The sequence below is a fragment of the Clinocottus analis genome, unplaced genomic scaffold, assembly GCF_023055335.1.
Source record: "Clinocottus analis isolate CAN_PGR_092001 unplaced genomic scaffold, fCliAna1.0.p SCAF_21, whole genome shotgun sequence".
In the NCBI taxonomy this organism is placed as follows: domain Eukaryota; kingdom Metazoa; phylum Chordata; class Actinopteri; order Perciformes; family Cottidae; genus Clinocottus; species Clinocottus analis.
Window position 1 is genome coordinate 11,839,758 of NW_027175943.1, and position 25,060 is coordinate 11,864,817.

Genomic DNA, 25,060 nt, shown 5'->3' on the forward strand with positions numbered 1-25,060 from the left:
ATGGATACATTCAAGTTTCTAATTCTGCTGCTATGGATGTGTGGAGGACAGGCTGAGCTCAGGTGAGTCCCCAAAAATATCAAATCAACTTGACAGAGCGCTCCTGTCACACAATGTATGATTTTTGCAAACCAACACGTTGGTCGTCAATTTATGTTTTTATATAAACGTAACACATTCCTAAATGTTTCAAGCAAAAGAAAAAAGAAAAGAGGGTCAAATATTCCTTTTCTTTCAATCCACTAATCAAACACAATGATAATTATTCAGATCTCTGCATGTATTATTACGTAGTCATTCAGAAGAGTTACGTGTGTTTGGACTGGAATTGTATTCAATGACAATTATATATTAAAATTTTAAATTAAAAAAAATATATACACATGTAGTTCTTTCTTACCATGTTAATTACCTTCCTGAGATTCCAGAACCTCGGATTGGGAACTGCTGTTCGGTGGTATGAATGAATGAAAATGAAAAGTACTTTATTAATCTCCAAGGAGAAATTTTAAAAAAAAAAAATGTGTGATTTGATATTAATTCCCTATTAAGATAATGCCTCAATCAATAATGACTTTATGGGGACTTTATTGTACAAAAACATATTTTTATCTGCTGCAGCATTAAACTTATATATATATATATATATATATATATATATATATATATATATATATATATATATATATATATATATATATATATATATATATATATATATATATATATATACTGCTGTATATATATATGTTCATATATTTCACACACTCATGCACGGGTCACCGTTATTATTATTTGTTTTGATGAATTAAACCTGTTGTAATTAAAAGGACATGGAATGCTGATTTGATGAGGGAAACAAGGTGCTTTCAATGAAACTTGACAAACAAACCTAAATCTCTTCATGTGTGTCTCTCTCTCTTTTACAGCCTGCAGAAAACACAGAGAGATGGTATGTTGGTTTTCATCATACAATAAATCATGTGTATTTTTCTTCAATCTAAATTTGATGAATCGTATAAGTTGGATGGCACGCTCACACAGTGTTGAGGCAGCGGCACAGCATGTGACTCCACCACGCAGGCGTTAGCATGGATGTGGACTTTACCTCTTTACAACTCCTTAGCTTCACCATCTATAACCAACAAACACTTTTACACTGTGCAGATGTGTTAACACAACACTACAGGGGGATATCAGTCCTCATTCAAGGCTTTTTGTCCACCGTCCTCTGCATCTATTCTGCAATGTACATACAAAAGGGGTATTGAAGTTTTACTTGTGGGCAGTTGGTTTACCTAAAAAAGCAGTTATTCACTGATTTACAAATGTCTCTTGAATATATATCCCAACTTCAGTGGGATTCTTCTGAAAACAAATCTATTCTCATCTAACCAACATTTCCAGAAAGCAAGATCTTGCTCATAACTTCAATCAATAATTCATCATAATGACCCCAAATAGTTTTGGTGGTAAATTATATAAATTGCTGATTTTGAGCTCTTTAATATCCATTTGTCTAAGTGCCTGTGCTGTGTTTATGTTTCTCCAGCAGTAGCGTTGGCTTCCTGTGACTTTAACCAGGACAGTGAACCATTCTGCGGGTTCACTCAGGACACCACAGACAATGGTGACTGGACCCGGCACAAAGGTCCAACCCCGACAGTTGGAACTGGCCCGAAGGGAGACTACCCTGATGGAGGTCAGTTCTCAATGGATAGGTTATCTGAAATATCTTATTTCTGTACAATTTGTGGAACCAGTAGGGTTCACTAGGCCATGATTGAGGTTAATGGAGAGTCTTAAGATAGAATCACTGAATAATGACTCAATACACGTCTTCTTCTGTCTCAATCTGTCTGCAGCGGGCTACTATATCTACCATGAATGTGACAATGTGTCTAATGGGCAGAAGGTGCGTCTGCTGAGCCCTACTCTCTCATCGTCGCCCTCTCAGATCTGTGTACAGTTCAGATACTACATGTACGGCTCGGACAGTGAGAATGTGTTGAGGGTTCTGGCCAAGAGGTCCACCGGCGAGGAGGAGGTCTGGAAGAAGAAGGGTATCCAGAGTCCATCCTGGCTGAAGGGTTCGGTCACTGTGTCAAAACCCACCAGTCAGAGCATCAATGTGAGTGTGAACAGAACACTTTACTGTAGATGTTGCTTTTACCAGCAAATTGGGGACCTTTAGCTGAGAGCAGCAATATATCAACTAGGATCCAGTCCCAGCAATTTGGTCATGAAGGAATTACATTTTTTGGTCCAAAATGTATGATTTAGTTCTGGCAGGTGCATTGCACAAAAAAAGCACGCAAATGTAAAATGCAATTTTTTGTTCTAATACACTTGTCTCGGGTTATCTCCAATGGCTGAATGGCTTTGACAGACCTTCCTAGTGCACGGGACCCAACTCAATAAATTGTTCCATCTATTAAAGCAGCATAATGGTAAATTGGGTGCTTTTGACGGTTGACGGCCATAGTATTTCTAATAAGCACAAATTACAACGAAAAAAGAAAACAGTGGATGGAAACGCACTTACTGCCTTGTGAAAGAAAAACCATAGGGTTGCAAATGAGCTACAGAGTCCACAGTAGTTGATCCAATCTCAACAGATTAGAACAATTTTGTTAATCTACAAATCACAAGCAAAGTACAATTGCTGTCTTTTTTTTAAATCATGTATGGTAATAATGTATGCTCTGTGTCTATAGATTGTGTTTGAGGCTCAGAGAGGCTTCAGTCCTTCCTGTGACACATCTCTGGACAACATTGTTATCACTGAAGGAGCGTGTCCTGGTAAGCTCACACACACACACACACACACACACACACACACACACACACCACGGCACAAACACAAATTGTTCTATCACTGATCATCTAAATGTTTTGTTCACAGTTTGTGTGTTTGGCTGTGATTTTGACGTTTCTGATGACCTGTGTGGGTGGACGAGTCACGTTGAGAATACTGATATATTTGGCTTTGAACAGTGGAGCGGGTCAACTAACACTGCAGGCACCGGGCCTGATGATGACTTCTCTAAACCTGGATGTACGTGGATCTTCTTTTTTTTGCTTAGCTTCCAAAAATGTGAACACATATCGACAAAACCTATTATTGATTTTGTACAAATTTTGCCATTTACTTCATCTGATTTGATTTAAATTTATTTTTACCAAATAGACAATTGTTATTTTTTCTCCTTCCATACATAGTGGGCTTATACATGTTGATGGATTCTATAGAGGCTTTTCCTGGACTCAAGTCTCAGATCAGAAGTCCTGTAATAACCACCTCCTCTGGATGTCTGGACCTCACCTTCCACTACTACTTGTACGGCACCAGCGCCACCATGGAGCTGAGCGTCCACACCCTCACAGGTAAAATAGTTAATTTATTGCAATGGCCATACAGACAGAAACACAGACAGCCTTAACACACTTGTTTCATTTACATTTATTTTTCGGTTTACCAGGTGGAATCCTTGGACCTGCGCTCTACACTGTAAGGGGTAACCAGGGTCAGAGCTGGAAGCCTGCAGAGATCCGGTACTTGGGAGCTGCTGGCATTCAGGTAAATACTTGAACTCTCGCCGTCTCTGTATGTGTGTATGTTCATAGTTTTACATTAACTTTCTTGTCACATGTGTATGTATTTCAGTTTGTGATTGTGGGTACCTTTGGAGAAACCTCTGAAACCGATATTGCTGTTGATGCTGTTTGTGTCATGGCCTGCAAAGGTGAGAAACTGACCAGCTGGAATTCAAGTTGCCCTCTGCACCATCAACAGTATGTGTATGCTGTGTCCATGACAGCTGTTTTCATAAGAAACATAAGAACACGTTTTTTATTTATAGCTCCGCCAACAACTCCTCTACCACCGGTAACCACTCCAGGACCAACCACACCAAAACCACCAACTCCAGGCCCAACTACACCTAAACCACCAACTCCTGGACCGACTACACCTAAACCACCAACTCCAGGTCCCACTACACCTAAACCACCAACTCCTGGACCGACTACACCTAAACCACCAACGCCAGGCCCAACTACACCTAAACCACCAACTCCAGGACCGACCACACCTAAACCACCAACTACAGGCCCAACTACACCTAAACCACCAACTCCTGGACCGACTACACCTAAACCACCAACTCCAGGACCAACTACACCTAAACCACCAACTCCAGGTCCTACTACACCCAAACCACCAACTCCTGGACCGACTACACCTAAACCACCAACTCCAGGTCCCACTACACCTAAACCACCAACTCCAGGCCCGACTACACCTAAACCACCAACTCCAGGACCAACCACACCTAAACCACCAACTCCAGGACCAACTACACCTAAACCACCAACTCCTGGACCGACTACACCTAAACCACCAACTCCAGGTCCTACTACACCCAAACCACCAACTCCTGGACCGACTACACCTAAACCACCAACTCCAGGTCCCACTACACCTAAACCACCAACTCCAGGCCCGACTACACCTAAACCACCAACTCCAGGACCAACCACACCTAAACCACCAACTCCAGGCCCAACTACACCTAAACCACCAACTCCTGGACCGACTACACCTAAACCACCAACTCCTGGACCGACTACACCTAAACCACCAACTCCTGGACCGACTACACCTAAACCACCAACTCCTGGACCCACTACACCTAAACCACCAACTCCAGGCCCAACTACACCTAAACCACCAACTCCTGGACCGACTACACCTAAACCACCAACTCCTGGATCGACTACACCTAAACCACCAACTCCTGGACCGACTACACCCAAACCACCAACTCCTGGACCGACTACACCTAAACCACCAACTCCTGGACCCACTACACCTAAACCACCAACTCCAGGACCGACTACACCCAAACCAACAACTGTTAGACCAACTACACCAAAGCCAACAAGTATGTTTTTTAAATTTTTTTTTAACAATAATCATTTATATGCATTTCCCTCATCTAACAACTATGTCTTTCTGCTTCATAGAACCATGCCCTCCTGATGCAGAATATATCGAATGTGGTCCAGCTTGTATCCCCACCTGTATGGAACCTTCCACCAACTGTTCTGGCTCCTGTATCAGTGGTTGCTTCTGCAAACCAGGGTTTGTCTTCAAGGGCCGGCGCTGTGTCCCATTGGAGAAATGTGGATGTCTGGATGACCAGAATAACTATTATGAGGTCAGATAATCTTGTTAGTGTACCCTTACGTATACGTTCCTATTAAGTAAAAACATATAATTATAAAACGACAAGAAGTACAATGTAGTTCTATTGACATCCTACCAATATTGAGCCTTTGTTCAATTCTGTTTTAGCCTGGCGAGATTATATTTGGAGATGGCTGCTCAAAGCTGTGTCGCTGTGCGGGGAACTACACCTTGCAATGTGTTGACAACTCGTGTGACCCCACTGAAGAGTGTCGCAATGTTAATGGTGTTGCGGGATGCTATCCTAAAGGTAATAATACCTGGTAAATTGTCGAGAAATTGCAACAGGAACTGGTTCTTGCAGTCTAATCACATCTGAAGGCAAAAGTGTTTCAACTGTTCTCATCGGCTACACACAAAATACTTTTTATATTAACTAAATAACTGCTAACATAACGTTTCTCATGCCTTAGGTACATCCACATGCGTAGCAAGTGGTGATCCACACTACACCACCTTTGACAAACGCAAGTACAACTTCATGGGCAACTGCAGCTACTTGATGTCTCGACCCTGCAACGAAACAACTCTTCCACACTTTGAGGTCCACGTTGACAATGAGCATCGTTTTAACAGTCCCAGCATCTCCTATGTGAAGGCAGTGCATGTTCACGTGCACACGGTGAAGATATCCATCCTCAAAGGGGGTACTGTGCAGGTACAAAATGAGGAGAGAAACTAAGTCACTTTTTTAGCAGATGTATTATCTACGTTATTTACCAGAGCTAATGTCCAAAATTATCTGCAGAAAATAAACACTCATTCTCTTATTTGCACTTGTTTTTCCCCACTCAGGTGAACGGAAGCAATGTAAACCTTCCAGTGAGTCCGGCCCCTGGTGTCTCTGTGTTCAAGTCAGGAAAGCACTACACTGTGTCCATGAACTTTGGCGTGACTGTTCGTTATGATGGAAACCACTTCATGGACATCAAAGTGATCAAAGAGTGAGCAAAGACTGAAGTTTACATTCCTACCCTGACCCCAGAGAACCCTTTTTTCAATGGAGAAAGTCTGATCACCAGTGAAAACACACGTACTTGGTTGGAGTGAAAGCAAGTCACAAACTCTTGGACTGAATTGTTGCTTTTTCACCTCCAGAAATCACTAACTAGCAAATTTTCTTGCAGCTATGAGAACAAGCTGTGTGGACTGTGTGGAGATTACGATGGAGATTCCAAAGACGACTTCCGTAAACCAGATGGACTCTTGACCACCAATGCAAATGAATTTGGACACAGCTGGAACACCGATCCAGAGTGAGTTACATTTGTATGACTGTTTATTTTTAATGGCGTTTTGAGGCATTTCAAACCAATGGTCAGAATCACTAGGGTACAAAAACTAACCAACAACACAACGAGATTCCCTAACCGGCCGTCTGTGTTGACAGGTGTAACAAGAAACCCAACACCACCATACCCGAGTGTGATGAGGGAGAGCAGGAACTGTATGAGAGCTCCGGATACTGCGGCATCCTGCTGGACAAAAAAGGTCCCTTCACTGTGTGCCACCCTAAAGTCAACCCAAATGTAAGTCATTTCACACGCACACACGCACACACACACACACACACGCACGCACACACACACACACACACACACACACACACACACACACACACACACACGCACACACACAGACACACACAGGCCTATGCAGTACGCAACAATACAAAGTAGTTCTCAGTTTTGATGTTGAGAATTTGACTTAAAAAAAATAAATTTCAATTTCTTTTGGAAAATTAGGAGACAGAGTAAGGCATTGCAGCTCAACTAACGGCATGTATGTGTGTGTGTGTGTGTGTGTGTGTGTGTGTGTGTGTGTGTGTTCAGAATTTCTTCAGGGACTGTCTCTTTGACCTGTGTGAGCTGGATGGAGCCAGACCCATTCTGTGCGAAGCCATAGAGGCCTATGTCAACGAATGCCAGGACCGCGGGGTGAACATCCGGCCCTGGAGGAATGAAACCTTCTGCCGTGAGTGTTGGGTGGAAGATATGATAGGTGGATGGAGGGAAATAGGGAGTGCAAGATTTGTCAAGCGTCCCAGGATAAGAAATCAATCCCAACTGACCCAAAATCGTCAGACTAGTGATGCAGATGGATGTTACTGACTTCAACAAGAAATTACTCCTTTCTCAGCACATCACTTAACCATTTTAATTTGCTTACATGAATACATGTTTTAGGTCAAGTGTTAAGTTACAATCTGCTCTATGAATGGCGTTTTGCACTATTTAATTAGTTTGAATTAATTCTAGCATCACATTTTTGTATGTAGGATTACATGCAAAAATGTGATGGCTGGCTACATCAGTAAATGTCTCAGTATATCTTCTCGCCCACCACTATCACTGACCTCCCCCTCTTGTCCTCCCCCCACTGTAGCCCTGAGCTGCCCCCCCAACAGCCACTATGAGCCCTGTGCAAACCCCTGTCAGGACACCTGCACCGGGAAGCCTCCCTCCTGCGGCGGGCCCTGCTCCGAGTCCTGTGTGTGTGACCCGGGCTACGTTCTGAGCGCCGGCAAGTGCGTCAAGAAGTCCTCATGTGGCTGCAAACACACCAACGGACAGTATTATGAGGTACAATGGGTTTGATAAGCAAACAGGGAATGGTGTGTGTGGGAGACTTGACCATTGTGAGGATATCGTGGTCTCCAATTTAAACTTCTTCATGTATGTGTGTGTGTGTGTGTGTGTGTGTGTGTCAGCCTGGAGATGAGTTCTACGTGGAGGACTGTAAACTGAAGTGCAGGTGTGATGCTCCCTTCGTCACCTGCGAGGCCACTGACTGCCCCCCAATGCACGAGTGTAAAAGCAAGGACGGAGAGTTGGGCTGCTACCCCACAAGTAAGTTCACACCCAAAGCACCATCCAAATGAACTGAGCTGGGTATGAATTACTAATAAGTTTGTGCACCAGTACTTTACGAGACATGCAAGGTACAAGGGAACGAGATGTGATGTCAGGGAATGAGGATGTAACAACGACTAGGTCCATATTTGGGTTCAGTATGATCATTACTGAGCAGCAAATCTATGTTTTTGGGTACGGGGGTGGTAATGTGTTGCTGTGTAGACATGGAAAGAAACACACAACATACTTTAGCTGGATTTGAGTCATTTTCAATGATGTTTTTTATACTTGTGGAACAGAATCTGGTCTTTTCCCTGATCTTTGCTTTTTTTTTGCTTTGGCTGAGTTGTGTTCTGATGTCCCTCTCTCTCAGGCTCTCAGGACTGCGTGGTGTCTGGAGATCCTCACTACAACACGTTTGACAAGAAGTTCTACAGCTTCATGGGAACGTGCACCTACACACTGGCCAGAACCTGCGGGAACAAAACTGGTAGGTTAAAGACATTTATCACTATCTAATTTCCACATGATTCTTTTTGTCATTCATTAAAACATTGTCTTGCTAATTGGTTGACCTGCCACAGCTCTTAAAACACATCGTCAAATCACATTTACATGCACGTATCACTTCAAGAGGGGCTGTAAAACACACCAGGAGGTGGCACTGCAGCTACATGGTACATCAAAATAAACACAGCACTCATTTAGTCTGACTCATCCCACAGTTCATCTTTGAACAGTATACAGTATACAAACATTTAGCGCGATGAATTCACATGGGGTTTAATAAGACATGGAGTAGACAATGAAGTGTTTTCACGCTCCCTGTGCAGGTCCTTGGTTCTCAGTGGAAGGGAAGAATGAGGAGCGAGGAGTGGCAGGAGTATCCTACCTGAAGAAGCTCTACGTCACCGTGAACGACATCACGGTGACCCTGATGAAGGCCCGCAGGACTCTGGTCAGTGTGGACACCAAATACAGCGTCACGCCATGGATTCTGTGTCTATAATTGTACTTTCACAAGCCGTCGGGATCACAGGAGGATGACGGGGGACGACATGTGTGCACACATGTGCGTCACAAGCAGCAGCTGTATCACTCGCCACGTATCTTAATCTTCTGGTTGAGAGAAATTGCAAGCCTATCCTTTGTTCTCCTCACCTTTTTATTTGATCTTATCCCTGACTTGAATGTATTTAATGCCATAATCCCATAAATCTGCCCACGCTCGTCCTCCTCATCGTCTCCTGTGCTTATCTGTTTGACCCGGCCACAGCTTTTTCGTAGGGATCTAAAATACTAAATCCCTTGGTGCTGTTTTTTTCATTTTTTATTCACGTGTCAAATGGGAAAAGCTTGAGTATGAAGGGTACCTTCAGGGTTGTTTCTTCATGTTGTCTTTGCTGCCGTCCCACAGGTTAACGGGCTGCGAGTGGCCCTCCCTCACTCCCCCTCTCCGCTCATGACTATCAGTCTCGCCGGTCAGTACATCACCCTGGAGACGCCCTTCGGCCTCCGGGTGCGCTGGGATGGAAACCATTACGCCCAGATCTCAGTCCCCAGGTAGGTCCCACCCCGTCAACAAGTTTACCAAAACAACCTGTGCAAAAATGTGGCCAAAATGAAAAGAGAAGGCTGCTGGGACACTCGACAGAAAGACGATCAACAGAAATAAACCAACCAAAAGACGTCAGGGTTTGAATCATTTAAAAAAAAAACTTCTGTATTCACAGGACACATGTTAATTTATGCTGGTTACATCCATACAGTCTCTTTTCAAAATAAACTTCCGCCATAGATTTACGGAGTTTTTAGGAAAAGATTCGGAAAAGATTGAAAATGTTGGTTGTAATAAGTCTATATCCTTAAATAATTCGATTTGTTATGTAGCGGATGGTAAATTACAAAAGTTATGTAGCAAAGCTAAGGTCACATAAGTCAAATTGGACTTTTGGTTTGACACAGGACACAACCAGCGGTCTCCTGGGTTTGTTTGACCCCTTATTCGCTCCACCCACTAACAAACAATAAGGATGAATGTAACTCGTTAAGTTTCCTGAAAATCAACCCAACATGGTGTCCCATCAATGCTTTAAAAAAAAAAACTCATCTGGAACGCTTAAACCACCAAACACTGAATTGATAGTCTCCTTGTATTTGGAATCCCACAAAATGAAGAAAAAAAAAACATATGAAAAACAATCATTTTATATTTCATGTAGCTGTGGATTTGTTCTCTGGTCACATTTCTGCTACTGAAAAGATGAACACGACCGTCTCCAGAAGCTTATAAAGCGGTCAAACACCCTGAAAGACAAATCGATATGGGCCGGGTGGAGCAAAATAGTATATGAGGTTATAAACTGCAGATGGTGACTTTAATCTCGATGTACGTCATGACAACTGCCGTGATCTGCTATTTCTAATAAACCCTCCAACATTCTTAATACTTTGCTTATATATTTGATATTGACGATGCCCAGATTAATAGTTTCAGATAAAGAGATTTCTGCGTTTTTGTCTCTTCGTTTCTCGGTTTCCATCAAAGGAATTCCATCACTGTTTGACCTTTTAAGTCTTCTTAAGACGTCGCTCCTCATCTCTTAATCCCGTTTTCTCCTCGTCTTCGTCCTCTCAGCTCCTACTACGACCAGATGTGCGGCCTGTGCGGCGACTATGATGGGAACACGGGCAACGACTTCACCAAACCAGACGGCTCTCTGGTGGGAAATGTCAACGACTTTGGCAACAGCTGGCAAACGGAGGAGGATGAGGATGACTCGTGAGTTTACATGCACTTGTTTTAGTGTCAGCGGCGACGATTTAGGGATTTCCTCTGAACTTTCCCTGGAGAGTCACATGTAGTCCAAGCATGTGACTAAACTACACGTGACTAGACGTTATAATCCGTGCAGGCATTCAGTTGAACACAACTGCATGAACATTATTGTGTTTTCTAGAAAATGAATTATCCCTAAATGTCCAAAGTTGGCCGTGCCATGAGTCCTGAGGTGAGCAAAATGAAAGGTGAGCCTGTTGTTGTGTTTCCATTGATCAGGTGCAGCCCAGGCACCAAGCCCGATCCGGACTGTGACCCCAAGCTTGAGGCCGAGGTGGTGAAACCGGACAAATGTGGAAAAATCAAAGACCCTGTTGGACCCTTCAGGTGAGCGAGCGGCTTCTTATTCCTACTTTCTGACTCAAACTCACCTGAAACTGACATCGCTCTGTCCTGAGCTGAGTCAGCGCTTATTTATCTGGCGGGGATGGAGGGACAGATAACCCTTTGTGGACAAAGTGTAGTTAGAAGGTGTGACTGCACATACTGACACATGTTCTAGTGTTTTCAAATGAAGGTTTATTGGTTCAATGTTGTGCCCACTTTACAACTGCAGAAAGCGTGTGTGTTTTATTTTGAAAGGGGCTTACAGATTGTGGTATCTTCACTGAGATTGTCATTATCTGATGTAACTCCTTCAGATTACAATTATAGCTTGTTCTTGGAAAATCACATGGACAGCATTGGACTCTGAACCCAAAGCAAACACCAACACTTATATATTTTAGTTTTTATAGATATTGTTTCCCTTGAATGCAGAACTATAAATCTGGCTCCAGCTTTTTTTCTCAGGGGTAGATGACATCATAAGTGAAATCCACAGCTTGTTATCTGTTTTGATGGACCATCTGAGTGTTTCTTTCCTCTGTTTCCAGGGAGTGTATCAGTGTGGTGAATCCCACGCCGTTCTTCCAGAGCTGCGTGTATGACATGTGTCAGTTCAACGGCCAGCAGAGCGTCCTGTGCGACCAGCTGCAGGCCTACACTGATGCCTGCCAGAGCGCCGGAGCCAAAGTCCACCAGTGGAGGACTCCGAGCTTCTGTCGTAAGTCTCCAGGGTTTTATCGTTTATCTTCTCGGTAGCCGGAGATAAACACCTCGACTGCTGTTCAATGGATCAAATCATCAAAGCACTGCCATAAGACGACGAGACCGTCTTCACAAGTGCAAAGCATCAAACAAAGGCTGCGATGAATGACCGATGAATCCAATGATTACCTATTAATTCATTTTGAGTTGGACTATTTTGTCCTTTCAGAACCTTCAACACATTATCAAAATTGTTGCCCATATTGTTAGTTCAGTGCAAACCTAAATATTTATCCAGTTCAATTCAATTCAATTCAGTTTAGTTATCCAATGGTTTTCTTACTTTGCCGTGTTCAGAACATTTCTGGGCATCAACCTATAGAAACGACCAGGTGTCAGATTGTTGGAAAGCCCCAAATGGAAGCTACTAAAATGGCAAACAGCGCTAAAATAAAAACACAGAGATATAGCGAGGCCAACTGCCAAGCAGCCAAAGCTCGTTTCTAATCTGAGGTTACCGCTCACCGACAAGGAAGAAGGAGCCACCTTTAAATGTTATGTTCTGTTTACAAGCCGCAACAAGCCAGCAGTGAAGTATATGTTGGCCGTTTGTCGGTAGGTTAGCGCTGCCATGTGCTATGGGACCGTAAAACACTCCAACATCCTAACCTTCATCTTTTTCATCCCTGTCTTCCTCATCTTTCCCTCCATCTCGACCCCTCCATGCAGCCCTGTCCTGCCCTCCCAACAGCTCCTACACTCTTTGTGCCAGTTCCTGTCCCGAGACCTGTTTGGGCGTGGTCGGGTCCCCCGGCTGCGAGAACGTGTGTGTGGAGGGTTGTGAGTGTAACCCGGGCTTCATCCTCAGCAACGACAAGTGTGTGTCGCTGAAGGACTGTGGCTGTGTGGACCCCAGCGGGAGCTATCACCCTGTGAGTAGGAGGCTTAGTAGAGTCTCAGAGCCGGATTCGACCTCAGTCAAGTCGCACAGTTGTGCAGAATATGAAAATGGAAACATGAGACATTATACATTCCCGCAATTCACTGTTAAAGCATGAACACTGTTTTAGTTTACGACATTCTAATGTATCCATCTGAACAATGACGCTTTTGCTAAGGGATTGGATCTGACACTTGTGTGTAATGTCCATATTTGTGTGTGTGTTTGTCAGGTGAATGACAACTGGTACCTGGAGGGATGCGATCAGAAGTGTGTGTGTCACAGTGGAGGTTTGATCCAGTGTCACAACACCAGCTGTAAACCAACCACGGAGAGCTGCCAGCTGCAGGATGGAGAATACGAGTGTCGTCCTTTGGGTATGTCAAACAAACACACACACAGCACACACACAACACACACAGCACAGAACTACATAAGCTGTATGGAAACAGCCAAAGTTGATAAAACGCAGAAGAGTTGGACTTATTGAGAGACGGTATTTTGCCAAATAAAAAATGCTTCCTGTATGATAATATACCGATGTATAATATATTCAAACTAAGTAATGCTCTCTCGTTTAGGAACTGGCATCTGCTCAGTGTCTGGCGACCCCCATTACACCACCTTCGACAAGCGCACCCACCATTACATGGGGGCCTGCTCCTACACACTGTCCAAACCCTGCAACGTCTCCTCCGGCTTGCCATACTTCACCGTGGACACGCAGAACGAGTTCAGAGGGAGCAATAAGAAGATCTCCTACGTCAGGGCCGTGGTGGTCAACGTGAACGGGCTGACCTTCGTCCTCGGCAAGGGCCGCACCGTCCAGGTATGTTGACGGAGGAGACGCGGCTTAGTCCATAACACCAGTAATCGTTTAGGTTTTTTTTGTCGCAACAATGCCCAAAATGCCCTTCTTCAATGTGCATATTTACTGATTTCTCAGTCTTCTATAATTGTGAACGTCTTTGGAGAAATCTTCTTGTGGGTTGGAACATACAGACACTCTCTGCCCTCCGTCAGAATAAACGTCTCCGTGTCCTCCAGGTCAACGGGACGGTGGTCGTCCCGCCCGTCACCTCCATCAGCGGCGTCAAGATCTACCTGAGCGGCAAGTTTGTCGTCCTGGAGACGTCCTTCGGCCTGAGGGTGCGTTTCGACGGCAACCACCACGCCGACGTCTCCGTGCCGACCTCCTACAACGACCTGCTCTGCGGCATGTGTGGTAAGAACCAGTCGTGTCCCATTACAGGCTATTAATCCCAGAATAAACCTCATACTTGTGGAATTCTTAAACTCAGACATTTTCTTGTCGAACCACAATAGATTCCAATCCAGGTTTTGTCCATTTCTTCATGGCAGCTACTTCTAAAGCCGAACTACCAGGCCAACCAAAACACTGTCGCAAAGACAGTCCGTAATCTTTGTTTCCCCGGCAGGAAATTTCAATGGAAACTCCAAAGACGACAACTTGAAGCCAGACAACACACCAGCTGCCAACACCAACGAGCTGGGAGACAGCTGGCAGGTTCCTGACCCGCGGCCCGAGTGAGTCACATCACACAGTACAAGAATACAAATTTCACTGCAAAACTCCTCACTTTGTTCCATTCTAATAAATCCTCCGCCTCTTCTCTAGCTGCACCAACGGTGGGGGACAGGAGGACTGTGATAAAGAGGTGGAGGAAGAGGCCAAGAAGCCCACCAGCTGCGGCATGATCACGGATCCCAACGGTATGACACGCGGTCGCACACTTTCTCCGCCTGTTGCCACGGATGAAAGTGGTCCTTGAGTAAAACGAGTGTGTCTCTTGTGCTTTCCGGTCCTCAGGAATCTTTAAGCCCTGCCACTCCGTCGTGGCCCCGGAGCCGTACTTTGAGAACTGCGTGTACGACATGTGTGCCACTGGAGGTCAGACCGTGGCTCTGTGCCAGGCCATAGAGAGCTACGCCGACCTGTGTGCCGCCGCAGGAGTCCCCATCGCGTGGAGGAACAACACCTTCTGTCGTAAGTCTGCTGCGCGTGGACCGCACATAAGAACCATTGTAGGGGGAAGTAAATTACAAATATGGAGCTGGGATAAGAGAGAAACGTGTTCTCTGAGATTCATTTTGCTACATCGACTTCATCATACATCCACCGCCACCCTTAAACACTGCTTTAACGTGAGCTGCAGAGTGCAAAATATGTCACAATGTATTCATGTTCATAAGAGAACACAGCAAGAACAAGATGGAAAAGACGTAAATGTACGTTGCAGGATCCTTGCAGCGGCCGTTCTCGCTTGCAAATTTTCACTTTACATTTGGAGAAAAAAATCCCTCACATGTATTTGACAAAACGTCCTTTAACCATCCCTTGTCCACCCCCCCCCCCCCAGCTCTGAAGTGCCCCCCAGGCAGCCACTACAACCCGTGCGGCCCTGCCTGCTCCCAGCCCAGCTGCCAGGACCCTACGATCGCCGGCTCCTGCAACCAGCCCTGCGTGGAGGGGTGCGTGTGCAACCCTGGCCTCCTGCTCAGCGGAGACAAGTGTGTCCCGCTCAGCGAGTGCGGATGCACCGACGCAGACGGACACTACAGGCCGGTAAGTGTCTGGGCGGAGGGGTTAATTTGTGCAATAAACCACTTTTGAGCACACATCCAGCTTCTCTCCGTCATGTGCACCGTGCATGAAGGTGGGAGACTCTTGGTTCACGGAGACGGACTGCTCAGAGCGCTGTAAGTGCAACGGCAACGGCAACATCACCTGCGAGCCCTGGCAGTGCAGCCCGGCACAGGAGTGTAAAGTGGTGGAGGGAGTCCTGGACTGCCACTCTACAGGTAAGACGGGCCGGAGGGCCAAAGATCCACAACACCTTTTTACCAACAATAAAAAAAATACCTTTTCAGAATATTTGTAGTTCTGCTAATGATTCGTCCAAATGTGTTCTTCATGTTTTCCTTCCTCAGGTAAAGGGGTGTGTCACGTGGCTGGAGATCCTCACTACTACACCTTTGATGGCGTGATGCACACGTACATGGGCACCTGCACTTACACTCTGGTGGAGGTACGGGGAGAATTTCACCTTTAAGTTTGTATATGATAAACATCTGTTTGTGTATTCTGAAACAGTAGGAAACATAAAAGCCTGTTTTTTTAAATGTTTTTTCCTAGGTGTGTAACACCACCAAGGTAACTCCCTTCAAGATCGTAGCTAAAAACGAGGAGCGCGGTCAACCGGAGGCCTCCTATGTCCGCTCCGTCAAAGTCTTCCTGCCCCACGGCACGGAGGTGGAACTGCAGAAGAGCCGCAGAGTTCTGGTGAGGAACACCCTTCTTTTAAAAATACATATATTAAATCATATTTGTAAAAAACTGCAGAAGCCATAAGACAAAGAGAGAAAAAAACTTCTAGTGATCCCCTTTCTCAGTCTGATCTAATATTTTATCACCTGTTTATGACTTAGGAACAAGTCAAAATAATAAGATAATCTTTGTAAGTGATAAGAAAAAACAAATTGCAGGTAAAAATGATGTTTTTGTATTGTTGTTGTAATCCACATTTTGGCCGCCAGAGGCCAAAGAGTTCAACTACCCCATCTTCTAAAGAGCACTACATTAATCATTGTTTATTTCCAGGTGAAAATTGATGACCAGAATGTTATTTCCATAGGAAACACTAATATATGGCCAACGACTAACTGTGTTGGTTGTCTCGCGGTCTTGTCTCAGGTGAATGGACGGCGGGTGCGAACCCCATTTTCCATTGACTTGGACGGAGCCAAGGTGATAACCAGTGGAACTTACAGTCTGTTGGACACAAACTTTGGGCTGCAGGTGAAGTTTGATGGGGTCCATCACCTGGAGATCACGGTTCCTGGAGAATACTTCAACAAGGTATGAAGACATGAGGCCCGTCGTATTGTCTCATTGTCCACCCCCCACATTTTGTCAAGTCAGACAAACAAAGCGCTCCTAATAACCCTGCTCCACCTCCCTCCTCTCCAGCTGTGCGGCATGTGTGGAAACTACAACCACAACTCCTCGGATGACAACCTCATGCCCAACAAGAAACCAGCCAAGGATGTGATTGAACTAGGAAACAGTTGGAAATCAGATGGGGACAGTGACCCTGGGTAAGTGGCTCACAGCCATCCCACATGGTTTACTGTGATGGTGTGGACAGTCTGAGCTAGTTTATGGTCAAATCTATGCCTGTTGTTTTTTTCACACTTTCGCGTCCTCCCCCACAGCTGCCAGCCGGACACTCGTCCAGACGTGCACCCCAACTGCACGGCCGAGGAAGAGAAGCTGTATGAGGCTCAGTGTGCCGAGGTCATCCTCTCCGACCGCTTCAAGCCCTGCCACCCGCTGGTGAACGCCGAGGCCTTCCTGGGTAACTGCATCTACGACATGTGCGAGTACGACGGCATGCAGGCGACGCTCTGCGACAACGTGGAGGCGTACGCGCAGGCCTGCCAGAGCGCCGGAGTCACCATCAGCTGGAGGAACAACACCTTCTGTCGTGAGTTACGGCCACGTCCATTAACAGGTGAAATAAGAGATTCCAGTGGAGTCCTCTTTTCATAATTGCCTTTTCCTTTCCCTTACAGCCGTGCCCTGCACTCCCAACAGCCACTACTCGGACTGCACCGCCCCGTGCCCCCCCACCTGCTCCGACCTCTTCCCCATGTTCTGCCACCTCCCGCCGACCACCTGCGTGGAGGGATGCCAGTGTGACGCCGGCTACGTCCTCAGCGACAACAAGTGTGTTCCTCTGAACAAATGTGGCTGTCTGGCCACCAACGGAGAGTATCATGATGTGAGTGGACCGCAGGGCTTACCGATGGCCTGAAGGGCATAGACAGGATGTCTCATCATAGAACGTCACTGTGTTGCATCTCTTTGTAGTTGTTTTGGTCTCTTTACAGCCTTCCTGTGTCTCTTTGGAGTTGTTTTATGTTTCTTTGTGGTCATTTTGAGTCTTTGCCTGTTTTAGGGACATTGTGCAGCTTTGCACCCCTGGGCCCGTGCCCATTCAGTGATCCATCTATGCTTGGGAACTAAAAGAAATAATGTTACACATAGCCATATCTCTTTTTTGTTTCTAAACATACAATGTGTTTTCTGTGTGTGTGCATGTGTGTGTAGGTGGGAGACTCGTGGCTGACGGATAAATGTGCTGATTTATGTACTTGCAACCTCGGTGGCCAGATCACGTGTAAGGACCACAGCTGTAACGTCAACTCGGTGTGTGCCTTGGACAATTTAGGAGACGTCACCTGCAAACCAACCAGTGAGTCACTCTGATCGGCTTTACCTGTGATTGCCCAACATGTTGTAGCTGGGCAGTGGACGTGTTGAAGGCTTTGAACATGAAAAAAAAGGTATTGTTGAAATCCTAACCGATTTTGATTGCTTCATTGACATCGTCATCTAGAGTTCGACAAGTGCAGCATCTCTGGGGATCCTCACTACCGAACATTCGATGGTTTCACCCATCACTTCCAGGGCCCCTACACCTACGTCCTGACTCAGGGCCACAACCTGCAGAACTCCCTGTCGCCCCTGGTGGTGAGGGCGAAGAACATCAGACGCGGGGGGAACCGGAGGGTGTCGTTCCTGGATCAGATCTACGTTGACGTTTACGGCTTCAATGTCCGCTTCCTGCAGAAGAAGATCGTCCTAGTCAGTCGTTTGTTTTTAGTTTCATTAAAGTTTTGTTTTTGCTTGCGTTAAAAAGCACATAGTGAAATAATCTTGCATCCCTTCTAGCTGAACGGGGAGCGTGTTGCACCTCCTCTCAGTCCAGTTGAGGGTTTGACCATCACAATGAACTCCAGGCAGGTCCAGCTCGCCACCGACTTTGGACTTACTGTACGCTTCGATGGCAAGAGTCGTGGAGGTAAGAGAAGAAGAAACCTTGGCATTCACTAACTGGCGTTGGCTCGTTTGTGAATCCATTCACACACAACCGCCTCCATCTTTTTGTTTGTGTATCAGAGCTCATATTGCCCAGCACCTATAAGAACTCTGTCAGGGGGCTATGTGGAAACTACGATGGCATCACCAGAAATGAGTACATGAAGCCGGATGGAGTAGTGGTCAGGGACCTGAACACGTTCGGAGAAAGCTGGAGGGTCAGTGACCGACAAGCGGATAGGCTGAAGATCTTCAACCTTCCTCACACTGTCCACGCTCACAGGTAGGTCCACTGTAGGCCAATATAAACTATGAGGGTTCATGTGCATCGATTGTTTGAACCACTTATCATAATACTTTTTAAATGGCTATTTTCTGAAATATGGTAAATATGCATCGGTAATACCTATATGAAGAGATGTTAGTGGGGATAATAATTGTTTTTATTAACTAGAAGAAGAAGAAAAATAAAGAGATACAAAATGAAAAAAAATACAGAAAAGCTGTATGTTTTCAAAGTAATAACTAAACTTTGAATAATTTACCACAGTGAGAGTCTTTATGTTGGGTGCCTGAATATCCCCAGTAATATTAGTGTTAGATACCTTGTCATGAACCAAAATGTAGGTCAAATGGATATTTCCACCAGATCGGAGTGAAAGAGGAAGGATCAGAAGATTCCCACAATCTCTGGCAATCATAATCGCTCGACCTTGGATTTTCCGAGCAAATTATACGGTAATCTGGTATGGAGTTGAGACGTAGCAGTTTTAATCATTTCTATTTCCTCTGTCTTTCCATCCTGTCTGTCCAGGCGAGAGGTAGAGACCGATCCAGATTCAGGCTTCGAGACGTCAGACTGTTCTCAGTCTCAGCTTAATGACTACAACAGCGTGACCCAGTGTGGAGCGCTGTCTGACACCAAGGGGCCGTTTGCTGCCTGCCATGCTACCCTGCCACCTCAGACCTACCAGGAGTGAGTAGCCTGTGTGTGTGCGTGTGTGTGTGTGTGTGTGTGTGTGTGTGTGTGTGGAAACTGTCCTCTGGACAGAGTTGCAGTGCAGTTTAAATTGCTGCATAACACATGATCGACTTCATACCCTCACTTCAAATTTAAATATGACTGTTGTGTGTTTGTCTCTCAGTGACTGTGTGTACGACCTGTGTGCTGAGGCCGGCAGTGCGGCGCTGCGTTGTGCCAGTTATGAAGCGTACACTGTCGCCTGTCAGGAGGCCGGAGTCAAACTGGGATCCTGGCGGAAGCAGCTCGGCTGTGGTAAGATGACATTCACATCATGCGGGAATAACGACAGTGGAGTGTTTCTCAGCACATTGTCTATTTGTCAGTTTGACTCTAAATGAAGCATAATCTACGAAATGAACATCACGCTGCATTGAAGACTTGAAACTAGAGATTGAGACCATGAACTCAAGTTTACAATTTTTACTGAGGGAATAAATCAAGAGAGAAGTAGAGTCATTTTCTGTAGACTTCTATACAATCAGATATCTGTTTGCAACCAGAGGAGTCGCCCCCCGATGGCCATTAGAGAGAATGCAAGATTTAAGACACTTCCGCGTCGGCTTCCCTCGGCAGAACCGGAGGTTGCATCCTGGTTCTTACTCTCTCTCTCTCCCCATCCCCTCCCAGTCATGTCCTGTGATGCCAACAGCGCCTACTCCGCCTGCATGTCGCCTTGCCCGGCCTCCTGCGCCGACCTGGCGGCCCCCTCCGAGTGCGAGGCCACTTCCTGCATGGAGGGCTGCCAGTGTGCGGCAGGCTTCGTGATGAGCGAGGGCGTCTGCGTGCCATACACGCAATGCGGATGCACCTTCCTCAACAGATACTACACCGTAAGAGGCCTTCTGGAGTCACAGTGTGTATCTGTGTGTGTGATGATCTCTTTTAACCCGTCTCCGCCTCACTTCTCCACCTCCGCTTCTCGCAGCTGAAGGAGAAGTTCGTGACTGAGGACTGTTCCCAGGCTTGTGAGTGCACCAGCACCGGCGCCGTGTGCCAGCCCAAGGCCTGCCAGAGCGGTTTCCTCTGCACCATCTTTGACTTCAAACGGGACTGCTACAGAGGTGTGTGTTTGTGCTTTTCTTTACTAAAATGTATCCACTCAATATCCTCCCTTTGACACCATGCAAGCCCTTTTCACGAACAATCAAATATATTTTGTTTTGTGTGTGCAAATGTACGCGTACACAACCGTCAACCAACGTAAGGACTTCTCTGTTGCAGCGAGTCCCTGCCTCAGCTCCCCCTGTCAGAACGGAGGGAAGTGCGATGAGACGAGCAACAACACGTACAGCTGTCAGTGTGCGGACGGCTTCGAGGGCACGAACTGCGAGGTGGAGATCATACCGGCCACAGGAGGACTGGGTACGTCCGGTTGACTCATCAGGGTCAAACTACACGACAGTTGAACATCTGTATCAGACTTCTGCTGTTTTAAATGAAAAAAGAATGTAAAATGTACTCATGATGAGGTGAACTATCCAAAGATTTTGACTTTTTCTGTAGATTTCGTTGACTTTTATCTTTAATCTTTTACAAACCCTGCACGAAAATCCTCAGGCGCCAATTTTAAGTCCCAGCGTGCCCCATTTAGAGAATCTTTTCGCATAAAATACGTAACATTTTTCCTTTTTTTAACCGAACGACACAGTTTTTTGACTGAAACGCCTTCGTAACAGGACAAGTCTTTGTTTTATTGTCTTTTTTTGCAGATTCCGATTCTTTAGGTCCTAAGTTTTCCAAAAAGGTGTCTTATTGACCGCTCAAGGAGACATTTTTGGGGAATCTGGCTCATATCATGCTGGATGTTCAGAGTTAAGATCTAAATATCTTTTAAAGTGATTTTTTTTTTGCAGACACACATTTTTTTTTTCCCAAGACTTTGCCGAACAAATACACACAATAAACACAAGTATTGGAATTAATTTGGGCTTCCTACGACAACTCAAACACAGCGAACAAGAGGTCAAAATTGGTTCCACAGTTTTCAACGGGTTAATTGATGGGAAACAGTCATTCATGAATGTGATTGTTGCTTGTGACAGAAACCAAGTGGATCATCCTGATAGCGGTGTTGGCCGCAGTCGTCGTCGTCATCATTGTGACCGCCGTCGCGTGCGTTTGCCGGAAAAAGGCCAAGTGAGTCCCAGCTGGTTCTGTTCTTTATCAAAGCATTCTGTGTGTGAGAGGATGTGTACGGAAGAGGATTAGGGCCATATGGGGAAAAACTAATTGGAGTTATGAGAATAGTTAAATGTTCATATTTTGAGTTTAATGTCAGAATATTAGTTGTGTAATTATTTTTTTTAGAACTTTGACATTAATCTCACAATCACAATTCTGGAATTCAGAGTTCTGAGAATAAAGTATGAAATATTAAGAGTTTATTCTGGGATTAAAGTCATTCATTGAATTCTGACTTTAATCCCAAAATGACTTTTTCAAATGTGGCCCTAATCCCCTTCCGTAGATGAGTGTGTGTGTATGCGCGTGTGAGGGTGTTTGTGCATGTGTGTGCTTGTGTGTGTGCATATGAGTGTGTTTGTGTGCATATAAGTGTGTGTGTGTGTGTGTGTGTGTCCGCCTCATAACTGCTGACCGGCCCTGAGGGTCCCAGCCGGAGGTCACCTCCGCTGTCCTCTACTAAACACAAACTAAACCTTTCATTAAGGTCCAGATCCATTTTCCTGCGTTTTCCTTACAGGTCACAAGTTTATGTAATTCAGAGGCAGCAGTCGTCTCACAGTGGGTGAGAGAACATTACAGTGTCGTCACCTTTTTGTTTTGGCGGGGATTTCTGGGCGCATGCAGTATCAGCACTGGGAAGGGTTAGAGCAGTGGTTCTCAAACTGTGGGGCGTGACCCTCTAGTGGGGCACGGAGGTATTACAGGTGGGGCAGATTCTTAAAAATTATTCCCTTTTTATTTTATAAGAATCTTTTATTAATCCAAGTGGAAAAAGTTATTCCTTGCATTTTACCCATTCTTCGTAATTAAGGAGCTTTGTGTCGCTGCGACGCACTCGGGCATTAGTGTCTTGCTCAAAGACACTTCAACATGAAACTATAGGGAGAAAACAGGGACCCAACCATTTTTTTTGCAAAAAAAAGTTTTTTGTTTTTTGGACAGATCGAACTTTCTTTGCATTGTTCTAACAAAGTGATTGCACACGTTATTAGTTTTTGCCTGATGGAGCAATCTAGTTTGCTTGAACGGGATTTCAATTTTCTTCGTTTTAGTATTTGAAAAAGCAGATTTTTCACAAAAGGTTGGACCCTTTTTGGTACAATTTTGTTGGGGCGGAAGGGCCTGAACATTTTTCTCCCTCCAAAGTGGGACGTGACAGGGAAAGTTTGAGAACCACTGGGTTAGGGTGTGATTCACTGTCTTCACTCTCCCTTCACTGTCTAAAAGCACCGGCCTCTCACCGGCCCTCACCGCGTCGTGTCTCGTCCGTCACGTCACCTGGACGTCTCTCACCTCGCTTCTTTCTGTCCGCAGGAAAAACAAGTCTCACAAGAAGAAGCTCAGCATGGAATCTACAAGTAAGAATGGTTATTATTGCTCACGGAGAATAAAGATTACGCTCACGAGACGGAAAAAATACTCAAACAGGTCGTTGACCTCGGGGCTCCATTTAAAATAGACGATAACATTTTACTTTGTAAACTTGTTCGAGTTAGCACCGCTGACATGCTGACTCATCAGCAAATGCACCGTTACTCACAAGGATTTGTTTACTTTATGTAATTTTAGTTCACACTAAAATGTTAAAGCCGAATAAGCTGAAATGGCATCAGTGTCTACATATTTTTTATGTCTAAGTGACTACTGGGGTCAACAGCAACAGAAAGGAAAAGGTTTTATTTCTCTGTAATATTCTTTCCATAATGCTTAGAAAACATTTAGAAAAATACTGAAATTACCCTTTAAAAGTTAATATAAGAAAACATGGACCCCATGGTAATAGAAAGAGTTAATAATAATAGCATTAGAGGCCGACGCACATATTTGCAGGCGGATAATATGCGCTACAGGAATTAATATTAGTATCAAAAGCAGCATTAATCCCTTTGAATCTTGATTCAATTTAATTCCAGCTTGATTTTTGTATTGATTTAATTTTCTGTTGTAATACACGGCTTCAGTTGAGGCTTTAATAGCCATATATTAGGAAAAATTATCCCCCAAAAACATTCTGTGTATGTTTTGTCTGAAAAAGGAAACGAGTTCCAAGTATTTGCGTAATTTCAAGAATCCGCAATCGCCCCCAAATAATCGTAACGTCTGCAGAAAGATGCAAGGATCAAATTGTTCCTGATGATTATTCACATCTCATATCTGTCTCTGCTTCCTCTGACAGCGGTTCCATATTCAAACGTAGAAGACGACAGAAAGGACAAAGTGACATCGATGTGATGACACTCGTCACCTGAACGTCACAGCGCTCCTTCAGCAGGCCTTGGGAAGAAATGAAGGAAGATTGTTGTTCATATTTTAGATATTGTTCATATGCTCATGTTTTGCTTTCTTAACTTATGCTTTTGAAGATGTAATTTTAGTCCATAGAAAAAAAAAGTGGAAATCTGTGTGTGCCTTTAAGTGTTTGTGTATTTATGGAATGAGATGCGTGCAACAAGAGAAAACCTGTTTGTCTTCGTCCAAAAGTTTATTATGAAGAATCATTAAACTAAATGCTGCAGTCTGGGATATGTCAGTGATTAGCCAATGTCAATGTATTTCTAATATTTTGTGCAGGCTCATGTATAACTATTTTTGTCCTCAAAAGATACATTTGTTACTCAAAGTAATAAAAAAACTATATTGAAATATTGTTTTACACTTTTACTGACTTAACTTTACTCGTTTTAAACCACTTGTCCGGATCATTACAAAATATGTATAAATGATCAAAATGTGAACGCCTGTGTTTGTTCTTTATTCAAACTAAAAGCAAAAATCTAATATGTTCAGATACTAAAAGATAATAGAGGATTGTTATATCTTTCCTCAAAGTATGGGGGATGTGAATGATTATTACTCGCGGCGTCTATATCGGTCAAGAAAAGAGAAGAACGAGTCAAGTGACGTAATGTAAAGGATCTCCTGAACCACAACGTTGACTAACTTCTTTTAAATTAATGAAATACAGTAAAGCATTGTGGGAAGAGCTCTATCTGCGCAGAACAAATTAAATGTACCATTAAGTTGATGTAAGTA

At 44.6% G+C, this 25,060-nt stretch overlaps 1 protein-coding gene across 1 annotated transcript; it reads left to right on the forward strand.

Moving 5' to 3' along the window:
- Positions 1–24,259, forward strand: zanl (zonadhesin, like). The gene is made up of 53 exons (XM_068588340.1): positions 1–62; positions 930–952; positions 1,553–1,702; positions 1,866–2,131; positions 2,718–2,802; positions 2,906–3,058; positions 3,223–3,387; positions 3,483–3,580; positions 3,668–3,746; positions 3,864–4,856; positions 5,029–5,222; positions 5,360–5,501; positions 5,665–5,909; positions 6,047–6,195; positions 6,379–6,507; positions 6,642–6,780; positions 7,084–7,225; positions 7,637–7,833; positions 7,962–8,100; positions 8,480–8,596; positions 8,940–9,064; positions 9,524–9,669; positions 10,745–10,888; positions 11,165–11,272; positions 11,821–11,990; positions 12,704–12,906; positions 13,147–13,291; positions 13,496–13,743; positions 13,962–14,139; positions 14,354–14,462; positions 14,554–14,648; positions 14,746–14,922; positions 15,296–15,501; positions 15,593–15,737; positions 15,867–15,964; positions 16,072–16,218; positions 16,630–16,794; positions 16,906–17,033; positions 17,151–17,422; positions 17,511–17,719; positions 18,049–18,193; positions 18,338–18,585; positions 18,673–18,802; positions 18,901–19,102; positions 19,634–19,795; positions 19,965–20,095; positions 20,471–20,673; positions 20,769–20,904; positions 21,065–21,205; positions 21,886–21,979; positions 22,545–22,589; positions 23,342–23,385; positions 24,204–24,259. The coding sequence occupies exons 1-53, from the start codon at positions 1–3 to the stop codon at positions 24,257–24,259; spliced, it is 8,622 nt and encodes a 2,873-aa protein (XP_068444441.1).
- Positions 24,260–25,060: the final 801 nt, after the last annotated feature.

What these genes read in the sequence shown, in the direction of transcription:
- zanl (XM_068588340.1), top strand. Translation starts at nt 1, where the DNA reads ATGGATACATTCAAGTTTCTAATTCTGCTGCTATGGATGTGTGGAGGA. An exon ending in AGCTGGAACACCGATCCAGA is followed by an intron (nt 6,508 to 6,641) that starts GTGAGTTACATT and finishes CTGTGTTGACAG; the next exon opens with GTGTAACAAGAAACCCAACA. An exon ending in CCAACGGAGAGTATCATGAT is followed by an intron (nt 17,720 to 18,048) that starts GTGAGTGGACCG and finishes ATGTGTGTGTAG; the next exon opens with GTGGGAGACTCGTGGCTGAC.